Genomic DNA, 18,824 nt, shown 5'->3' with positions numbered 1-18,824 from the left:
AAGCCTCGATGAACAAAATATAATACAACGTGTACAAAATGTTCTAAATGTGATGAGAGGCGTATTTGAAGCGATTTAATAAAAATATTAACGAGGCCTAAAGGCCAGCTAAAATAATTCTAGGATCTTCCACAGCTTCCTTGATTTTTCTTAAGAACATTACAGCCTCACGTCCGTCAATTAATCGGTGATCATACGTTAAAGCTACGTACATCATTGGACGAATTACAACCTACAAATTATTAATATTTTTAATAACAGTTTGTATTGAAAAAAAACTTATCAATGTTTACCTCGCCCTTTACTGCAATGGGTCTATCGAAAACTCCGTGCATTCCAAGAATTGCACTTTGTGGTGGATTAATAATTGGCGTTCCCATTAGAGAACCAAAAACACCGCCGTTACTTATTGTAAATGTACCACCATCCATATCTTCAACAGATATTTTGCCTTTTCTTGCTTTATCGCCTACAGCTGCCAAAGCAATTTCAATCTCTGCAAAATTCTTGTTTTCTACGCTGCGAAGTACTGGGACCACAAGCCCCTTTGGTGTTGCAACTGCGACACTAATGTCTACATAGTCTCTGTAAACTATGTCAGTGCCATCTATTACAGCATTTACTACTGGTTGATCTTTTAAAGCGTAAGAACTTGCCATAATAAATGGACTCATAAATCCAAGTTTTAAACCATATTTCTTTGTGAAACTTTCTTGATGTGTTTTACGAAATTCCATGATGCGACTATATAAAAAATATTCTTAATTAATAATCATAAAAAATACTAGAAATCAGTACTATTATGGATACATAATAACCTCATGTCAATTTCATTAAACGTTGTCAACATAGCATTCGTATTTTGAGCGTCTTTTAATCGTTCGGCGATACGTAAACGCATTCTATTCATTTTTACTCGCTGTTCTGTTCTTGTACCAATTATTTCGCGTGTATAATCAGCAGGAGGTAGTTGTACTTTTGCGCCTTCTAAAGCCTGAAAATCATCGTATAATGAAGGAAAAATAACATTAATGTTCAATTCTACTTATACAATTGTACTCACTTGAGCATGCTTAATTGCAGCAACTGGCATGGAAGCTGCAGGTGCTTGTGGAGGTGGAGGTCGAGTCGCTGGAGGTGGTACAGCTGCAGAAGGAGGTGAAGGAGGTTGTGGTGGTGGTGGTGGTGGTGGTGACGGCGGCGGTGGTGATGGTGGTGGAGGTGCTGCTGCACTAGGTGGTGGACTTGGGGCCTTTGGAGCAGCTTTGGGAGCTTCTGAAGGTGGAGCTCCACCAGTTGCACCAATGTCAATAATACATAGTTTTTGTCCTGGCTTTACTGTTTCACCATCTTTTGCAAAAATTTCTTTTATAACACCAGCACCTGGTGCTGGTACAGGAACTGAAGTCTACAGAAAAATTATTATAAAGTCATTCAATTATAAAATATTTGCATTATCCATTAGTTGACTTATTTCTTTATTTTACCTTATCTGTTTCAATTTCACATAAGACATCATCTTCTTTAACTTGATCACCAACTTTCTTGTCCCATCTGACATCTCCTTCACTTACACTTTCTGCGAATGCTGGTACTACAACTTCTTTTATTTCCCCTGTCATATACAAGTATAAGTTATGTAAGTATTTATTGTTCTATTTTGAGTATATACTTTCCTGCCAAAAGTTCACTTACATAGTGTAGATGTTGAATGAATATGTCTTGCCTGGTCTATCCAACAGTGATATTTCTTATATTTAGTACATCTAGATGGAGATATTTATTGTATTAAAATTTTCCAATTAAATTAAATATTAGCATACATTTGTATATCTTAAACAAATATTTAAAAATGTTCATATCTTAAAGATATTTAATTTTTTTGATATACTTCTTAACTTACAATCGAGAGTTCTTGCTGACCACATGTTGGGTGTGGATAAATAGTATGTGCCCTACAAAAATGATTTGATACAATTAATAGTTTATGTTCATGGTTATCCCCAACGTTGATATGCCTCTCTATAAAGATAATGTTTTTAGATTTTCAATATAGCTCACCACTCCTCTAATGTGTCATTTGTATTTAGTAGTCTTACCTGGACTATATAAATACATTATAATATAAAAATGGGGTACATATGAGGATAGATAAAAATAGGTATTGTCTATATTAGAAAAATAACCTTGACTTTAAGTTATAAACAGCCTAAAGTCAATGGAAATCTGCTTAATTGCTTAAAAAGGGAGTTTGCATTTGACGGTTACGAAAAATTTTATAATTTTTCATTGACAGATTGCAGTTGATAGATTAAGTCACGAATTGTAACGTGTTAAGATGCTATTACATAATCGATGCAATAGGTAAGGGTAGTATTTCGACAGCCTTGGTGGCAGGTTCTACTTGAAAGGGCGTTAGGTCCTTCTTACCTAATATATGTCACAGATGTTTCAAAATTACTAATAGAGAAAAAGCTAAAATTATAAGAATGCTCACCTTGGTTTGTGATATACTAATTCTTGTTATTACACGAGGCACAAACCGCGAATAGTTAGACAGCATCGCGGCCATCCTCAAATGGGAAATTATAACTAGATGTTCGCTCTTAACTCTCGTGATGGTATGGAAGCAGTACGGGCTGGTACATTCACTGGTGGGGCAAGTTTGCTACCGCAATTGCGTGTTCTGAAATTTGCCACTATTGGGTTCCAAAAGGCACAAAAAAACGTTAATCATAAATTTAAACAAGAAAGATAATAGATATTCAGCAAATAAACATTCTAATGATTAAAGAATTAAAGTTATTTGTTTAAAAAACTAACGAGATTAATTTGATGTTACAAAAATAGTATCTTTCCGTTACTGAAGATATCTCCGCGTTTTTTTACATAAATGTTTAAGTTTTGTCTGTTAGTAACGGAAGATAAATAAAGTAATCGTAATTGTATGGATGATTTATTTATATTACAATTGAGCAAATTCAGTATATTTTATTGTGTAAAAATATTTACAGAAGAAATTACAAAAATATCTTTGCTGTCCCTAACAGGTCACTTTATTATAAATTGTGACATTTAATAATATCAAGGAAGTTGTCGATATTGTTATTAATTTATCTTATTAAATTCATCTAACTTATAAGATAATTAATTAGTCTGAAAAATAATATTACAAATGTGAAATTACGTTTGAATTAAACGCGAACAATCTAATATGTTGGTAAGTTTATGACTGAATTTGGGTTTTTAAACATGAGCAGTGAGGATGTAATTAAATGAATGGAGTACGGCGCGGTGGTTGTGTATTGAAGCATATTTGTTTTAAGTACGACACGCGACAGCGCTTGAGCATTTATTATCACGTAAAGAAGTTTAAATTTTAAAGAAATATTTTAGTTTAATACAACCATCTGACAGCAAAGTACGTGTTGTTTATCGAGATTGGCGAAATTTATTGTGCAACATGGCGATTATATTTGAATAATAAGTGCACGTCGTTTTGTTGTTATTTCACTTACGTCGCAGAGATTATGTATTTTTCTTGTGATCATATAACGAAATATGTGTATAGTGATTGTGATATGTATTGTTACAATTGAAATTCATAAGAATTGAATAATATCAGTCAGAAAGTCTAAGAAGTAAAGGGAAGATTAAGGAACAAACAGAATAGTCCTTTCTGCATGTTTTGTGCACAAATTTGATCTATTATATATAGTAGGTTCTAATCATTCAGACTTTTGTGTTAATAATTGTAAAAACATTAGAATGTGCATTACTGCAAATATACAAATTTCTATAAAGTATTTTTTTTCAAAAGTTAAGAAGACCCTAATTAAATGAACTATGCAGCATGTAAACATTTATGTAATAATATTAGTGTATTTTAGGAGTTACATGACTGTTGAAAGAACTGTAAGCTCAAATGCACTGTGATAATTAAAGTGTCATAATTAACAGTGTGATGAGCAGCAGTGGATACCGTGGAAGAAACTTTGGACCACGGGGAGCTCGTTCAAATGGTCCAACCAATGGCTTTAATGGCCCCAGATTTCTACACCCTAGCTTTAATCATCCACGACCACCACATAGGTTACCTGGACCTGAAAAATGGATAGAACGTCCAAATTTTGTACCATGGCAACAAAGTAAAAATTTTCTTCCTCATCCACAATATAGAGGTAATTTACAATTTCGACCAAACAATAGAGGTAGAGCAGCAGGTGGTCATGGAATAGTGAGATTCTCTGGTCCTGGTAGACCACCAGCTCCTCAATCTTGTATGGGCTTTATAAGAAATCCTATATCTAGAGCACCATTACTTCAAGAAGAACAAGTTGAAATTAAATCTACATTAGTACCACAAACTCCTTTGCCTGGTTCTGAAGAAGAACGTCAGCAAAAGATTTCTGAAACAGCTGACAAGTTAAAGCAGAAATTATCATCTATAACAGAAGAAGAAATTACAAACTTTTGGGAAGATGATTTGTCTGTTTTGCCAAATAATGGTTCTGAAGAGGAAAATACTTTAAATAAAGGTATCCCTGAGCTTAGACATGAGCCACCTGAATTGGATTTGACATTTTCTGACTTTAGGGATATAGGCAGGGTTGATTGCAATAATTCAAAATTTGAAACTGTAGATAATAAATCTAATGATGAGAGTCAAAGTAGTTTTGAGCAGAAGCCTACAGATAGTAGTACAAGTACAAATGATGAAATTACTATTATATATGAAAATAAAGGTGAAACATTGATCAGTTTGAATTCAACACTTGATAAAGATGATTTAAATCAATCTATTATATTATTGGAAGATGATAAATGTCATGAACAGATACACAATGAATTACTAAATTTTGAATGCAATGTAGAAACTATACAGTTACATGATGATAATATTGCAGAAGGTATAATACCATCAAATTTAAATGATGCTGGTGAAAAGTCATTAACTTCAAATTTAGATGAAAATATCGCAAATTTGACATCAATAGAATCAGTGAATGATTTAACAATAGAAAAATCTTTGGTTGTAAATGATATAGAAACATCTTCTATATCAGTATCAACCACAGACAGTCAAAATGCATTACAAGTAGACTTTTCACAAGATCAAAACATTGTGCAAACAGATATACAAAATACAATTAGAGATGTTATACAAGATACCAATGTGGATGCACATCACAATGATTATGCAGAGACAAACTTACTCGAGGATAATCAGATTCAAAATAATTTACAAACAAATGACTCTCAAGAAATGGTTTGTCCAAATTTGTCAATTATATCTGATTCTTCTCAACAAAAATCATTTAATATTCCACCTTCTAATGAAGAAATTCATTCAAATACTATCTGTGATTCGACATCTACAGCATATTCAAATTATAGTGAAGAACATAAATTAAGTGATGATAAGAAGATAAATAATTCACCTGTTTTTCAATCAAGAGTTTTTAACATACCTCCTAGGTTCACTCCAAGAATTCTTGGGTCTAGATGTCGTTGGACATTTCAACAAAATGGAAAGAATTTATTTTTTAGAGGATCACAAAGATTAGCTTTTCATGGTAACCGAATGGCTTCATCAAGGCATATTGCACCAGTTCCAGTTGGATTTGATCCAAGAGCACCACCACCATTTACACATAATGTACCTGTTTCAAGTCATGACTCTCAGCACAATACATTAGTGCCATTTTCTTCTATTGATTTGCTTCCTGCATTTGATCCAAGTGAACCTCCACCAAATATAAGATCTAAATCAGTGACTGAACCATGTAATAGGCAAGAAAATATACAGACTACACCTTCTGTGGATTCAAGAAGTCAAGCAGTAAATAATTCACAAAGTAATATACAAATTATGCAACCACCACCTGCCTTTGATCCTAGGGGACCACCACCTAGAATTCCAAATGTGACAACTAGTGAAAAATTACCTGAATTTAATCCTCAACAACCACCACCAAAAATTCATAAACGGAATGAAACTCTTCAACCCCCACCAATCTTTGATCCACGACTATCTTCTCAAGAACGTTCTAATTTAATTGCTCCATTAAACTCTTCTAGGTCAAACATGATGTCAATGAATTTAATGGAAACATCACAAGTGTCGGACTTCAATATTGGTCCAGTTGCACCAAATTTTTCACAACTACCACCTATGAACATACCATCACATCAACCTTTCATTTCTAATGTACACATGAATTTTCAGCCTGTTTTACCACAAACAAATAGTGGACAACAAATAATGAGTGAATTTGCTTTGCCTCCACCACCTATAAATGTTACTGAAGTTCCTCCACCACCTCCAACAGAACTTTCAGTGGAAAGTAATTCTAATCTTAATCAAAGTATAAATATGGATGATGGGTTAGAGGATATGCAGGAAGCAATGGAGTTTGCAAAGCAGATAATGAATATGAGTGAAGAAATAAAGAATGAAAATGTATCATCCATGTTATCTGAATTACCATTGGCACCATCAGAAATTCCTGTACCAAATGAAACTGTACCTTATTCTTCATTAATAGAAGAGGTACCTATAAATACTACAAGGAAACAAAGAAGAAAAGAAAGTAAAAATAAAAAAAGTAAACAAAATATAGTTTGTGGACCAGAATTCATTCTTGAAAGACAAGAGGAGATTGTGACAATAGATGAGGAACAAAATGTACAAAATCAAAGTAAAAATACTGAAGATACATTATTGTCAAATGATCAAATAAGACCCAAAGTGGTGTTCAATTTAAATTCAAAAACGAAGAAAATACAGAAACCAGAAGAATGGCACAGAATTCCTATAAATATTTCTGAAAATAGGGAAACTTCTCAACAAGGTGCAGTTCAGAATTCTAATAAAGAAAAGGCACAGACTAAAAGACATTCTTCTGAAAGTAGAAGAAGTAATACAAATCAAAACAAAAGTCAACAAAAGGAGAGCAGTGTTAAAATGAACTCAGTACACTGTGCATCAGTCATAAATATTTCAATGCATGAAAAATCAAATGATACATCTTATCATAAAGATCATAGTAGAGATTTGGAAAAACTACATCCACATTCTTCAAACACACCAGACTCTAATAATACAAACACACAAAAAAATCAAAAGACGAAAAAAGAGTCTAGGAAGTTAGAAGCTCCTACTTCAGAATCTTCTTGGAAAAATAGAGTGATCAACCGTTTTCTTAAAATGAGTAAAAATGATATTTGCAATATGGTTAACAATTCCAGTCTTCGTAAATTTGATATTGCAATGAAACATTTGGTAAAAGAAAGGAAGACTTCCCTTTCTTTAGAAATGAGGAATACAGAGGATGAAAAAATGAAGGAGTATGATAGAGAGGAATTCATGAATCAGTTAAATGCAATGTTAGATCCAAGTGCTGTTGTGGGTATTACAGATCTACCTACAGAATTCATTCATCATCTGAGTGAAGTTTTACAACTTGATCCTATGCCATTTGATGCTGAATTGTCAGAGAATCAAACTGCAGGTGTTGATGAAATTACTACAAAAATTATTTTTAATCAGGATGAAAATTCAAGAATACATATTTGTGACTTTTCAAATGAGGAGAATGCAAAAGTTCAATCTTTTACTGAGTATTCAGAACCACAGAATATCTGTGAAGAACTGGTAGAAAATAAACTTTTATACAAGGAAGATCTTATTCATTATCCTCTGAACTCAGAATTGAATTTAAACATTTCACGGGAAGACACTAATTCGTCGCAGAGATCACTGTCGAATAAAATAAATCCTGAAGTCGAGAACACGCATAAAAAGCAACAACAGCCATTATTCAATGAAGCTGATCTGGACGATATACTGTCAGAAGTTACAGAAAGGACAAAGAATTTACCAAATACGATTTCGTCGCTGGGACTGGACAAATCCATTGAAACACGCACAGGTTCCTCATTGCCGCAAACAGTAACGGAAGCTTTTGAGTATAACACTTTCTCGCAAATTCCTAATAAAACGGCAGCTGATCTCGATGACATTTTTTCAGCTGGGATCGCTCGGGTCAAACTGCTTGGTAAAAGTAATGTGGATTCGGATAATTTAAGAGCACGCAAATCCAGCTCAGAGGATCGAAATACTTTCAGACCTGAGAGATACGAAAGATGGAACAGAAAAGAACGAGAAGATCCGGATGCGTTTAGAAATCTGACAAAGGAAGAATGGGAGGCGAAGTATGGGTTAACGACAAATGTTACGACAACTCCAATCATCACACGCAAAAGTGCATCCAACAGTGTTGAAAATTTGACTAAGGACAACAGAAGTCTTCATGCTCAAAGATATTGCTCGTCGGATTCACCAATGAGGCACTTAAGCATAAGTCCTTTAACTCGTGAATCTTCTATGCATAATGTGGATAGATGTACCACCAGTCGTTCCAACGAGATAGAAGAATTACAAAGGGTAGAACGATCAGAAAGCAGTACTGATTCCAGTACTAGTAGCTCAAGCGATAGTGACGAAGAGACTGTCGCTCCCAATGTAACGAAATTGTTGAAAGTGATCAAGGAAAAGGAGAAGATTGCGAAGAAAAAATCATTGAATGAAACGATTAGGGACGAGGTAGCTGCTGAGATAGAGAAAAAATGGAAAGAGAAGAGCAAGCATAAAGAGCGTAAGTTTCGCAAACGTGAAAAGAGGAAAAAAGATAAGAGAGAGAAACGGAAGAAGGAAAAGAAAAAAAAGAAAAAGAGAAATTCCCATTCTGATTCGTCAAAGTGTAGCGAACAAATTGAAGGGGGATTCCGATTACTGACAGAGGATGAGATAAAGAAAGAGGTAGTCGTCAAGGAGGAGCCAGTAAATTCATTTGAGGAGAGTGTTTCATTTAACAGTGGAGCCAGTAACACTTATGTTGTTCCTACTTCGGTTAATAGTAAAGCAGCTGATTTACGAATCGAATCTCAAAGTTCAAACATAGAAATAGATCAAGTTCCTGCAGTTACCTGTGATACAGTTTTGTCACAAATCAAGAGCAAGCCACCTGTTATTGTTACAATGATGCAACCAAAGACAAAGGCACAACTCAAACAAATGCCAGAGTCCACTAATATAGAGCAGAGGCAATTAATGGAAAAGTCAACTGAAATTGCAAAGGATAATGGTATAATGAGTATCAATAATGATAGAATGAAAGACTTTTTGGACACGAATAAAGATGACAAGACAGCAAACAGTAGTAATGAACAAATAGATACCGTTTCGTCCATGAACATTTCTTTATATCAAACTAATGTATCATTGAATATCAAAGAACCATTTTCGTCCATTCAGTCACTTATTGAAACTGTTTCTGATAATACGACTGCGCACGCGACATCATTTATAAATCTTAGTGCTGAAATAAATGCGAGTAATCAGAGTACTGATCAGAAAATGTTGCAAATAGCAACAAAAGCTTCTTCTGTGGAGAACAAAAGTGGTAACTATAAAAAAATAGACATAAAGGCGTATAAGGAGCGTGCGTTGCAAAGACGTTTAAAGGAACAGTCTATGCTGAAAGAAACCCCGGAAGATTTAGCTTCGTTGACTCGAGATTTGCATCTTGTTCTGCCTGTAAGTGAAACTACTGTTGAACCATTAAGTGCATTGAACGAGATAAAAATAACTGAAATAGATACTAATAAAATACAATTAAAAGATCCGCGGCTAGCCAGGAGATCATCAAGCGCTCACACTTTGGCGGATTCTAATAAAGAAGTTAAAGAGAGGTCTAATTCAGAAGGGGATTATCAATCAGTGGATATTGTTCAAAAAAATAAAAAATCTTCAGTTGTTGTACAGTTGAAAAATGTAAATGAAAAGAGTGTCACTCAGCTGGTAGATTCTGACCTAAATACTCTGAAAGATCTTAGTAAATGTAAAGAACGCAAAAGCGATAGTAAATCTTTATCGCAAGAGGTAGTGGTTGAATCGTCTAAGTTTAAAAATATTCGATCGGAGGGAAGTAAAGAATTGAAATTGAAGAAAGAGAAGGCCAAGAAGCTCATGGAGAAAAAGAGGAAGAAATCGTATGATCCTCTGGTAGCAGAGAAACATGTGGAGAAATACTCGCATAAAAAGGTATCATCTGAAGGCAATCAAGAATCCTTGGTTGTTATGACTGAAATTGAGAAAACAAATAGTCGTGACATTCACAAAGATTTATCGAAAATTATGACTTCTGAAATGTGTTCCAAATCAGAATTTATTATAGATGACAGAAGTGTACAGGAGCAAGCTAATGTTCATTCTATTTTAGAACTAGACAAGCAAAATTCTAACGAAACAATTTTAGATAATCAGCAGGTTGCAGATGAGGAAAAAACACAGAATAAGGATGATCTAAATTTCGTAAATTCGGAAAATGGAAAAGATAGTATTAAAGAGATTGAAAAAGATATAATTAAAATTGTTGAAATGGAAACATCGTCCAAACCAATTTCTATTAAAAACTTGAACAAAAAGAAAGATGTATGTAAAGACATGTCGGTGGGTTTAATCTCTCTTGACAGTGCTCAAACAATTTTCACTGAAAAATGTATAGAAAGTACTGTATCTCTTATTACGGATTGTGTTAGCGACGAATCGCGTTCGTTAAGTGAACACACCGATGTTGACGTTAGGAAAAGTGTTCATTTAGTCAACATTGAAAGTTTGAAAAATGTTATAATTCATGATAATTCTACTTTGGATACGGAAATGGATTCAGATATTGACAGTAAATGTAATAATATAAATGTAGAAACAAATGATATGCAAGAGCAGGATAAAAATAAGATTACATCTGAATCACATGAGGATTTAAAAGATTCAGGTAGTAAAATCATAGAGAGTGAAACACAATCTCCAGAGAGTCCCAACAGCCCCTTCAAAGGTTTTCTCGCTGATTCCATTGAAAATGACACGTGTCAGGTGTCTGAAATGTATAAGGTAAAAGCAAGCAGTATAAGTGGCAAAGAAAATGTAAAGAAGAATTCCAAACAATGGTTGGACACCTGTCTTAATAATAAACTCACTTTGGAATCACAGCAAGATAACAAAGATATTGATGAAAGTTCAAACAGGAAAAATGAGGATAATGAAACAAAGTCAATTTGTAGATTAATGGAGGAACAACAGGGAATTAGTATATCTAATGTTGCTAATGAAACAACAGGTAACACTTTACACGTTCTAGATAATATTGAAGTTGCAACAACAACCTTAACAACTGAAAATAGGGATATCACAGGGAAAAATGATCAAGCTTACAATGCTTTTTCAGAGCAAAGGAATACTTCACCCATGATCGACATAAACAGTCATAATTCGACAGTTTTCGATGACGGTGAACCGTTCATTGTTCTGGACGAATATATAGATGATGCAGATGGAAAATCGATTGAGAAATTGAGTGCTCTTGATTTAGATTTTGAAGATTGCATAGCTAGGGATGCGGATATTTTTACAAACAAATCTTTAGCCGAAGAAGAAAGGTCAACGAATGATATCAAATCGCCGAATTTTAATTCGATAGATTTTAAAGAATTATCTGAAGTCTTCGATAAAGAGAATATTGATAAAGAACAAAATCAGAGTACTATAACAGCTATAAATGAAAGCGAGGAAATTGTGTTACCTGAAGAAAATACTGTCCCTCCAACAAAATTATTTGTATCTGAAGAAGGATCTATAAATGCCACGGATGTAGTTTTCTCAACCTTTGAATCGAATAGCGAATCAAATTCAAAAATAACGAAGATTGTTAAATTGATTGATTCGACTGTTTCAGAAATTCCAATAGAATCTTCGGAAAATATTATTAGTACAATGTCTAAAGATATTTCTCAGAGATCTCTAACGCCCGAATTATCCTACACAGACACAGGAAGGACTAAGGAAGGGAATCTTCACTGTGCATATATATCAAAAAATAATTTACAAGACAACTCTGAATCTTCTAGTACAGCAAAAATGGAAGTTACATTACTTGAAACTGATACCTCGCTAAAGTCAAGTGCTCCAATAGAAACTGCCATGAAATCGTCGTTAGAGAATTTTTCGGTTACCGAATCGATGCAAAGTGAAGAGTTCTTAGAATTGAACAAACAGACATATGATTGTGAACAAAAAAATTTACAAAAATCAAACGATAATCTGGTGAATAAATTGAATTTAATTCCTTCTGAGGCAAGAATGTCCAGTGATAAAGATGCGTCTTTTGATTCCACCGCAGGACAAAAAACATTAAAATATTCGAATAAGACAACTTCAAACAACCCAAACCAAAGGGAGGCAGATGAAATGTTGCATAAAATAAAAAATAAATCTAGAATGAAACATAAAAAACAGAAACGCACTATTTCAGAGAAGACAGTGAAAGAGGTAATGAAATCAGACACTGTAAAAGTGAAATATCCAAGTACAAAAGAGGCTATAATGGCCAGGATGATCGAAATTGATGTCGAGATTCATAAGTTAATGACAGAGAAGATGACCCTGTATCAAATGCTGACAAGTGATGCTTTACCAAGCGACAATAATTTACAACAAAATAATGTAACGCATGAAGAGAAAGAAATTGAAACACCGGTGATTAGACCTCGAACTCCATCCGCGTTAATGTCACAATTAATTCAGAATATTGAAACTAGTCCTGTAACGAATCAATGTGCCAAAATAACCACAGAGAATGTGTCTACAAAAGACAGTACAATTAATTCTGAACAGCCAAATAAATCTAAGACGTTACCTAGAAACGAGCATCAAACAGAGAAAAAAGGGAGTTGTACTTCCACTTGCGGTTCTGACGATGAAGAAACTATGCATCACACTAAGTCGTCTATCTCTAGAAAGAGAAAGAGGCAAAGGTCTGAAAGAACGCCTAAAAATTTGGAAAATAAATCAGACTGTAGTGTGTCTAGTAAGGATACACAAATTATAGAAAAGAAACAAGTTAATGATGCGACGAAAGTAACATCTCGAAAAATTAATACGAGACAAACAATAATAGAACAAGATTCTAGTCAGGTTTCAATTAATGAAAATAAATCCCAAAAAGATAAAATATCTACCCAACAAATTGATAAAGAAGATTTGTATAACAATGATAAAATAGAAATGCTTAAAAATGAAGAAGTTGAAAAAAGTATTGAATGTGCAAAGTCTCAAACATCGGCTGAAGAAATTATTGAAGCAAATGTAACAGAGGTCAATGAAGAAAGTTGTTTAACAAAAGATAATGAAGTAAAGACTGAAACTTCAAAAGAAGGTGCAATTTCAGCCGTAAAATCACAGGAAAACAAAACACCGGAAAGATCATCGATATACTCGGATGACAGTACTTGGGATTCTCTTCTTCAGAACTCAAGTATGGATGATCAAAAGAAACCGAACACGGGTCTTGCTCTTTTAGAAGAAACGTACAAGAAAGAGATGGCGAAAACGCGGAAAATAAAAGCTGAGGCACGAAAGAAGAAAAAGAAAAGGTTGCATAATCTGTTACAAGCTGTTAATACTTTAACTCCTGAGGAGGAGGAGTTACCACTTTCTGCACTGTATATTAAAAAATTGCATCAAAAAAGGAAGTTACTGAATTCTTTAGAGTATCAAGCAAAGCAACAAGTAAGTGATGATCCAGAACTTTGGAAGAATGTGGTTGAAGTAATAAATGCAGTAGCAGAAAACAGAACAGAAGAACTTTATGTGGAACAATTACAAGAACAATTAACTGGTGATACAGAAGGTACTACATCCGACATACTAGAAGAAAACTCTGATTCCAAAGAAAATAAAGAAAAACAAATAGTAGATTCCCTTATATTAAAAAATACTGAAGAAGTTTGCATTGACCTATCTGTAGATGTTAAAACTTCATGTGAAAATAAAGATACAACAAATAATGAACTTAAGAAAGACAATGTACAATTGTCACCTAGTAAATCCCAGGAATGTTTAAGCAATGAACACTTTCAAAAAGATTTGGAGATTAGTGCATCATCAAAACTTGTAGAAGATATATCAGGAACATCTGTGTGTGAAATATCTACAAATATTGAGGAAAATCTAACAGAATTTTCTGCACAAGAAGCTCTGGAAAATGACAATGTAGAAATTAATCAATTGACTTCAATAGATGATGTAGATTCATGTTGTATGGAATTAGATTCAAGTAATATTTGCAGTGATCAGAATACTTTAAATACTTTGGAAAATTCACCTACAAAGAATCTTGAAGAAGACAAAGTGGAAGTGGAAAATGAGGAACTTAATTTACAGGAGAAAATTTGTAATGTTGAAGAGGATATTGCAGCACAGGCACCTGCCAACAGTCAATCAGTGGTAACACTTGAAAATGTTGAAAAAAGTCAGGATGATGCAACCGAATATAACAATGATAAAAATACATCAATTACAAGTGAGATTAGTTCAAATGGAGATTCTGATTTTGAAATGGAAGGTATGAATGAAGAGAAATTGAAAGATTCCACAGTTTCATGCGAGAGAGACAATAACGAGGACGACACTACGGAAAAATCAAGTTGTACACCTCAAGATGAGCAATTTATAAGCCTTAAAGAGCATAAAGAATCACAGAAAAGAAAAGAAACTGAACGATTGAACAAAGATCCCAGCGAAGAAAATAACAATCAGAATAGTGCATCCGTTTCTTCTACTAGTGAGAGCACAGACACATTAAAAAGTGAAGAAACATCTAGTAAAAAATCATCCAAACGTAAGAGTTCAAGCAGCAGAACTCCTCTTCGGCGAAGCTCTAGGTATACCGAAGAATATACGAAACGTATAAAACTAGAAGTTGATGTAAGCGTTCAGAATATCGAACAAGAATCACAAGAAAAGAATTTAAAAATGCAGTTCCCGAGTATATCAACGATATCGTTATCGTCATGCGAAGACGAAGTTGAAACTATATGGATAAACCCAAGAAAAAGTCGTGGTACTCAAAAAGTTACGAGTAGCAAAAAGCGATGTACACCTATGTCTTTAGAAATTGAAATTCTACATGAATCAAACTTAAACAATGAGCCAATAAAGGGGATTAAAAGATACAAACAACATACGATATCAGAAATGATGAATTGCGTAGTAAAGTTAGCAGATTGTAAAGATGCAATCTTGAACCCAAATAAAAGTCCTAATACAATACAAAAGTACGGAATCTCTGAAATTACTAAATGCGTATGTCCCAACTCTACTCAATTAGATCCTTTTATAACATCTATGCAATCGACATCAACCAAAGATTTGTCAAGTGTATGCCTAAAAGAAACAACTTCTGTGACTGAATTTTCACCAAGTCAGACTTCAAAGTTAATTAAAAAATTTGAGGATGCAATGCGACCTGTTAATGATCAAATAACATTCACCAAAGTTAAAAAGACACTGAAACCTGGAAGAATAGATTCGCCTGCAATTGACAAAGAAGAACATGCAGATCCTGATATTGAAGTCATGCCAGTTTTGATAAAAGAGCCAGTTACTGTGGACACTTCACAGAATTATGAGAAGCCAGACATTGAGATTATAGAAGAAAAAATGATAGTTACCAAGAGTCAACAACATAGTAACTCTGGATCGACACTAACTGTGATAGATACAAAGGATGATAAGGAAGTACCGAGGACACAGTATACGGTCCATAAAGGTCCTATTTTAGATATTAAGGTAAAGGATAAGAAAAAAGGTCGTAATAGAATAAGAAAATTAGTCAGAAATTTCTAAGTGATACGTGTTTATTGTTGTTTTTCTTATTTAAATCACGTGAAAACATACTTTTTGTTCCTATGAAAGCATCTTTTTTTTTTTTTTTTTTTTTTTTTTTTTTTTTTTTTTTTTTTTTTTTTTTTTATTACTTCTTACTTTAAGTTTTATAATTTATAAACAATTCTATTGGCAACTGTTATAAGTGTACAAACACAAAAAAATAGTGTTAATAAAATTACAAAAATTTCTAGTTCTTTAACTTCCACTCATTACTTTCCTTCACCTTATCTATTATTTTTGCTTGGTTTACAGTTGTTTCTACACTGTAATGTAAATGCTTGTTATTTCTATTATTATCTATGATTGCACTACTGCATACTGATAATTTTTTCGCTAAAATAGTAGCAGTTAGATTAGATTTAATAAATTGATTTTAAAAGTAAATTTTTCTTTTAGATTTTTGAGAATTCATTCCTAGCTGCAAGTGAAGATGGCAGAGTATATAGATATAATCAAGCTTCTAATGGAATATTAAACATCTACAAGGGCCATAAAGCAGCAGTAACTTGTTTATACGTGTACAATGCAAACAGCACAGATATTAATAAAGAATGGATGTTCTCTGGTTCATTGGATGGAACTTTACGATGTTACAACATAATGGTAAATATATATCTACTTGTAAACCAAGTATATTGTATGTTAGTATCAAATTTCCAATATCATTATATATTGTAAATGAATTTCATTAGACTGGAGTACAAGCAAGAGAAACTGCAGATATAGGTAGTCCAATACAATGTATGGATGAAGCATGGGGAATAATCTTCATTGGTACTAAATCAGGCCATGTATCACGCTATCATATGAAGGTTTGTTAAGAAATGTTACAAATACAATTATTTTTATAGTACATATACAGGAATATTTCTTTTATAATAGAAGATATATTAATATTTCAGTCAGGTATTATTAAAGGAAACAGCATACAGTTCTCGGATAAATCTGTATTAGCTTTAAAAGCAACTAACGAGGGTCCACGAAGAGTTCTCATTGTAGCATCACGTAGTCAACCGATAACAATACGGGATGCTCAGAGCGGCCTATTTCTTCGCACAATTTGTGGTCAAAAAAATCATACAGTGTATAGTCTGATGCGGGATCATAATTTGATTTATTGTGGCACAAGTAGCACGTCTATACCTGTCTTTGATTTCACGGTTAGTAAAATTAGTATATGTATAACGTATATAATGTCTTATCACTTTATTTCTTCTTATTTTATAGAATGGTGAACAAACAATGCAGTATGATGCTGGTGTAGGAATTGTATGTATGCGTCTGTACAGACAGTTATTGTTTGCTGGTTGTTATGATGGAAATATTTATGTATTTGATACGAAGGTTAGTATTAAACTTAAAAAAAGCGGGAGGGGAATGTTAGTAGTAAGAAATTGTATTAAATTTTAAATAAATTCTAGGATCATCGACTTGTATGTAGTATACCTGGACCTGGAAATATGTTATTAAGTATGGAAGTCATAGACAATAAGGTATTTAAAGAATTCCATTAAAATATTACTGACAAATCACACCGAACATAACGTATAATTATTTATTTACTTTTCTAGATCATAGCTGGTAGCAAAGATAAACGTTTGCAGTCATGGCAAATGCCTCGGCAAGTGCGAACTTTGCTATAGAAGGTGAACCAAGCTTGAACTGATAGATCCTAGTCTAGTCGTGCTCCTAAGAAAAAATTATTGAACTTGGAGTGCAATCTGTCTATAATGAACTTCTACAAAATAATTGTACAGATTCAGAGGACTTAATTTGTAATATATATATATATACATATATATGCATATATATATAAAATCTTATTTACGAGAAAATGCACATAAATAATATAAATACGTTTGTACAGAAAATTATATAAATTATTCGTATTGCGACGAAATCGGAATATTTACGATACATTTGGAAATTGTAGTAGATTTTTGTTCTTTATTCCATTTTATTAACTCGCGCTACCGAGGGCCAACCTCCTGTGCCTTGTGCGCGATATAAAATGCTTTTTTTGGTATTCTTTAATAAAAATGCAAGAAACATAAACGTGACTACAAACAAATGCACCCTTTATCATTGAAAGCTCTTGAACCTTTGCACTTGTTATTTTTTTTGTATCTGCATATATACTTGAAGAATGCGTAGGGTTCTCTTAATACATATATACCTGTTAAACAGTAATGCGATAAATGTAAATGCTAGTATTAATTAATTATAATTGTTGTTTTATATTAAATTTATAGGTGGTTAACAACTTTTCATAAATTGCTTGATGAGTGCAAAGGATTGAAGCGTTTAAAACCAACAGATATAGAAACATATTTGGATTAAATCAATAAGAAGCATGTGTTTTATTGCATTGATGTAATGCATACCTCTGCAAATGAGAACCACTGCAACAATTTTCATATTATAATCGATTTCTTTTTCTGTAGCTACTTGTTTTTGGTGATGTAACATGTGCTAACTTTGTATATGTTACTTTAAATTGTTATGTTATTTTTTATTGTTTTTTTTCGCGTTTCATAATTCACAATAATTTTTTTTATTAAATTAACTACAAGAAAAGAAAGATCTATTTCTGCAGATGTTGCAAACAAAAGACGTTAAAATATGATTGTAATGAAATGTATATGTTAAAGAAATTTGTCCATATTATACATTGTAAGAAATATTCGATTTTTAAAGAAAGTATAACATAAAAGAAATTGTATACAACTTCGTATTTGATTTATCTTTAACATATATTATTTCATTCAATGCACGTTACGTTTATGAATTTATAAAATCATTTACATGCACATCAATGAACATACTACATTATATTTTATAAGATTATTGTGTATTTAGTATTTGTTACATGTAATAATAAAACACTGTTCCCGCATCTTTGACAAAGTTTTTAGCATTTGTTTTTTAGAAGAAATTTTCTATGTAAACTAGCAATAGTAATGTATACAATTTTAAAATTTTGTATATTAAATTGTACAAAAATTACGAGAAGTATAATGAGCCACCTAAACCT

The 18,824-nt window shown here is 32.9% G+C and overlaps 2 protein-coding genes across 2 annotated transcripts; one reads left to right on the top strand and one right to left on the bottom strand.

Annotated features, from left to right (window-relative positions):
• Nucleotides 1-8: 8 nt before the first annotated feature.
• LOC108572899 (dihydrolipoyllysine-residue succinyltransferase component of 2-oxoglutarate dehydrogenase complex, mitochondrial-like) lies at nucleotides 9-2,664 on the bottom strand. Its single transcript, XM_017935230.1, has 9 exons — nucleotides 2,497-2,664; nucleotides 2,100-2,123; nucleotides 1,904-1,955; nucleotides 1,696-1,766; nucleotides 1,488-1,615; nucleotides 1,088-1,408; nucleotides 819-994; nucleotides 294-744; nucleotides 9-232 (listed from the first exon to the last, which is right to left on the bottom strand). The coding sequence occupies exons 1-9, from the start codon at nucleotides 2,570-2,572 to the stop codon at nucleotides 98-100; spliced, it is 1,434 nt and encodes a 477-aa protein (XP_017790719.1). The 5' UTR covers nucleotides 2,573-2,664; the 3' UTR covers nucleotides 9-97.
• Nucleotides 2,665-3,876: 1,212 nt separating this feature from the next.
• LOC108572832 lies at nucleotides 3,877-17,469 on the top strand. The gene is made up of 7 exons (XM_017935151.1): nucleotides 3,877-15,691; nucleotides 16,187-16,393; nucleotides 16,483-16,602; nucleotides 16,693-16,950; nucleotides 17,018-17,134; nucleotides 17,212-17,283; nucleotides 17,362-17,469. Exons 1-7 carry the CDS (start codon nucleotides 3,965-3,967, stop codon nucleotides 17,431-17,433), a joined length of 12,573 nt encoding a protein of 4,190 aa, XP_017790640.1. The 5' UTR covers nucleotides 3,877-3,964; the 3' UTR covers nucleotides 17,434-17,469.
• Nucleotides 17,470-18,824: the final 1,355 nt, after the last annotated feature.

This window comes from Habropoda laboriosa, unplaced genomic scaffold (genome assembly GCF_001263275.1).
Source record: "Habropoda laboriosa isolate 0110345459 unplaced genomic scaffold, ASM126327v1 scaffold102, whole genome shotgun sequence".
In the NCBI taxonomy this organism is placed as follows: Eukaryota; Metazoa; Arthropoda; class Insecta; order Hymenoptera; family Apidae; genus Habropoda; species Habropoda laboriosa.
Note: the sequence above shows the minus strand (reverse complement) of the source record. Positions and strands in the feature narration are given on the sequence as shown.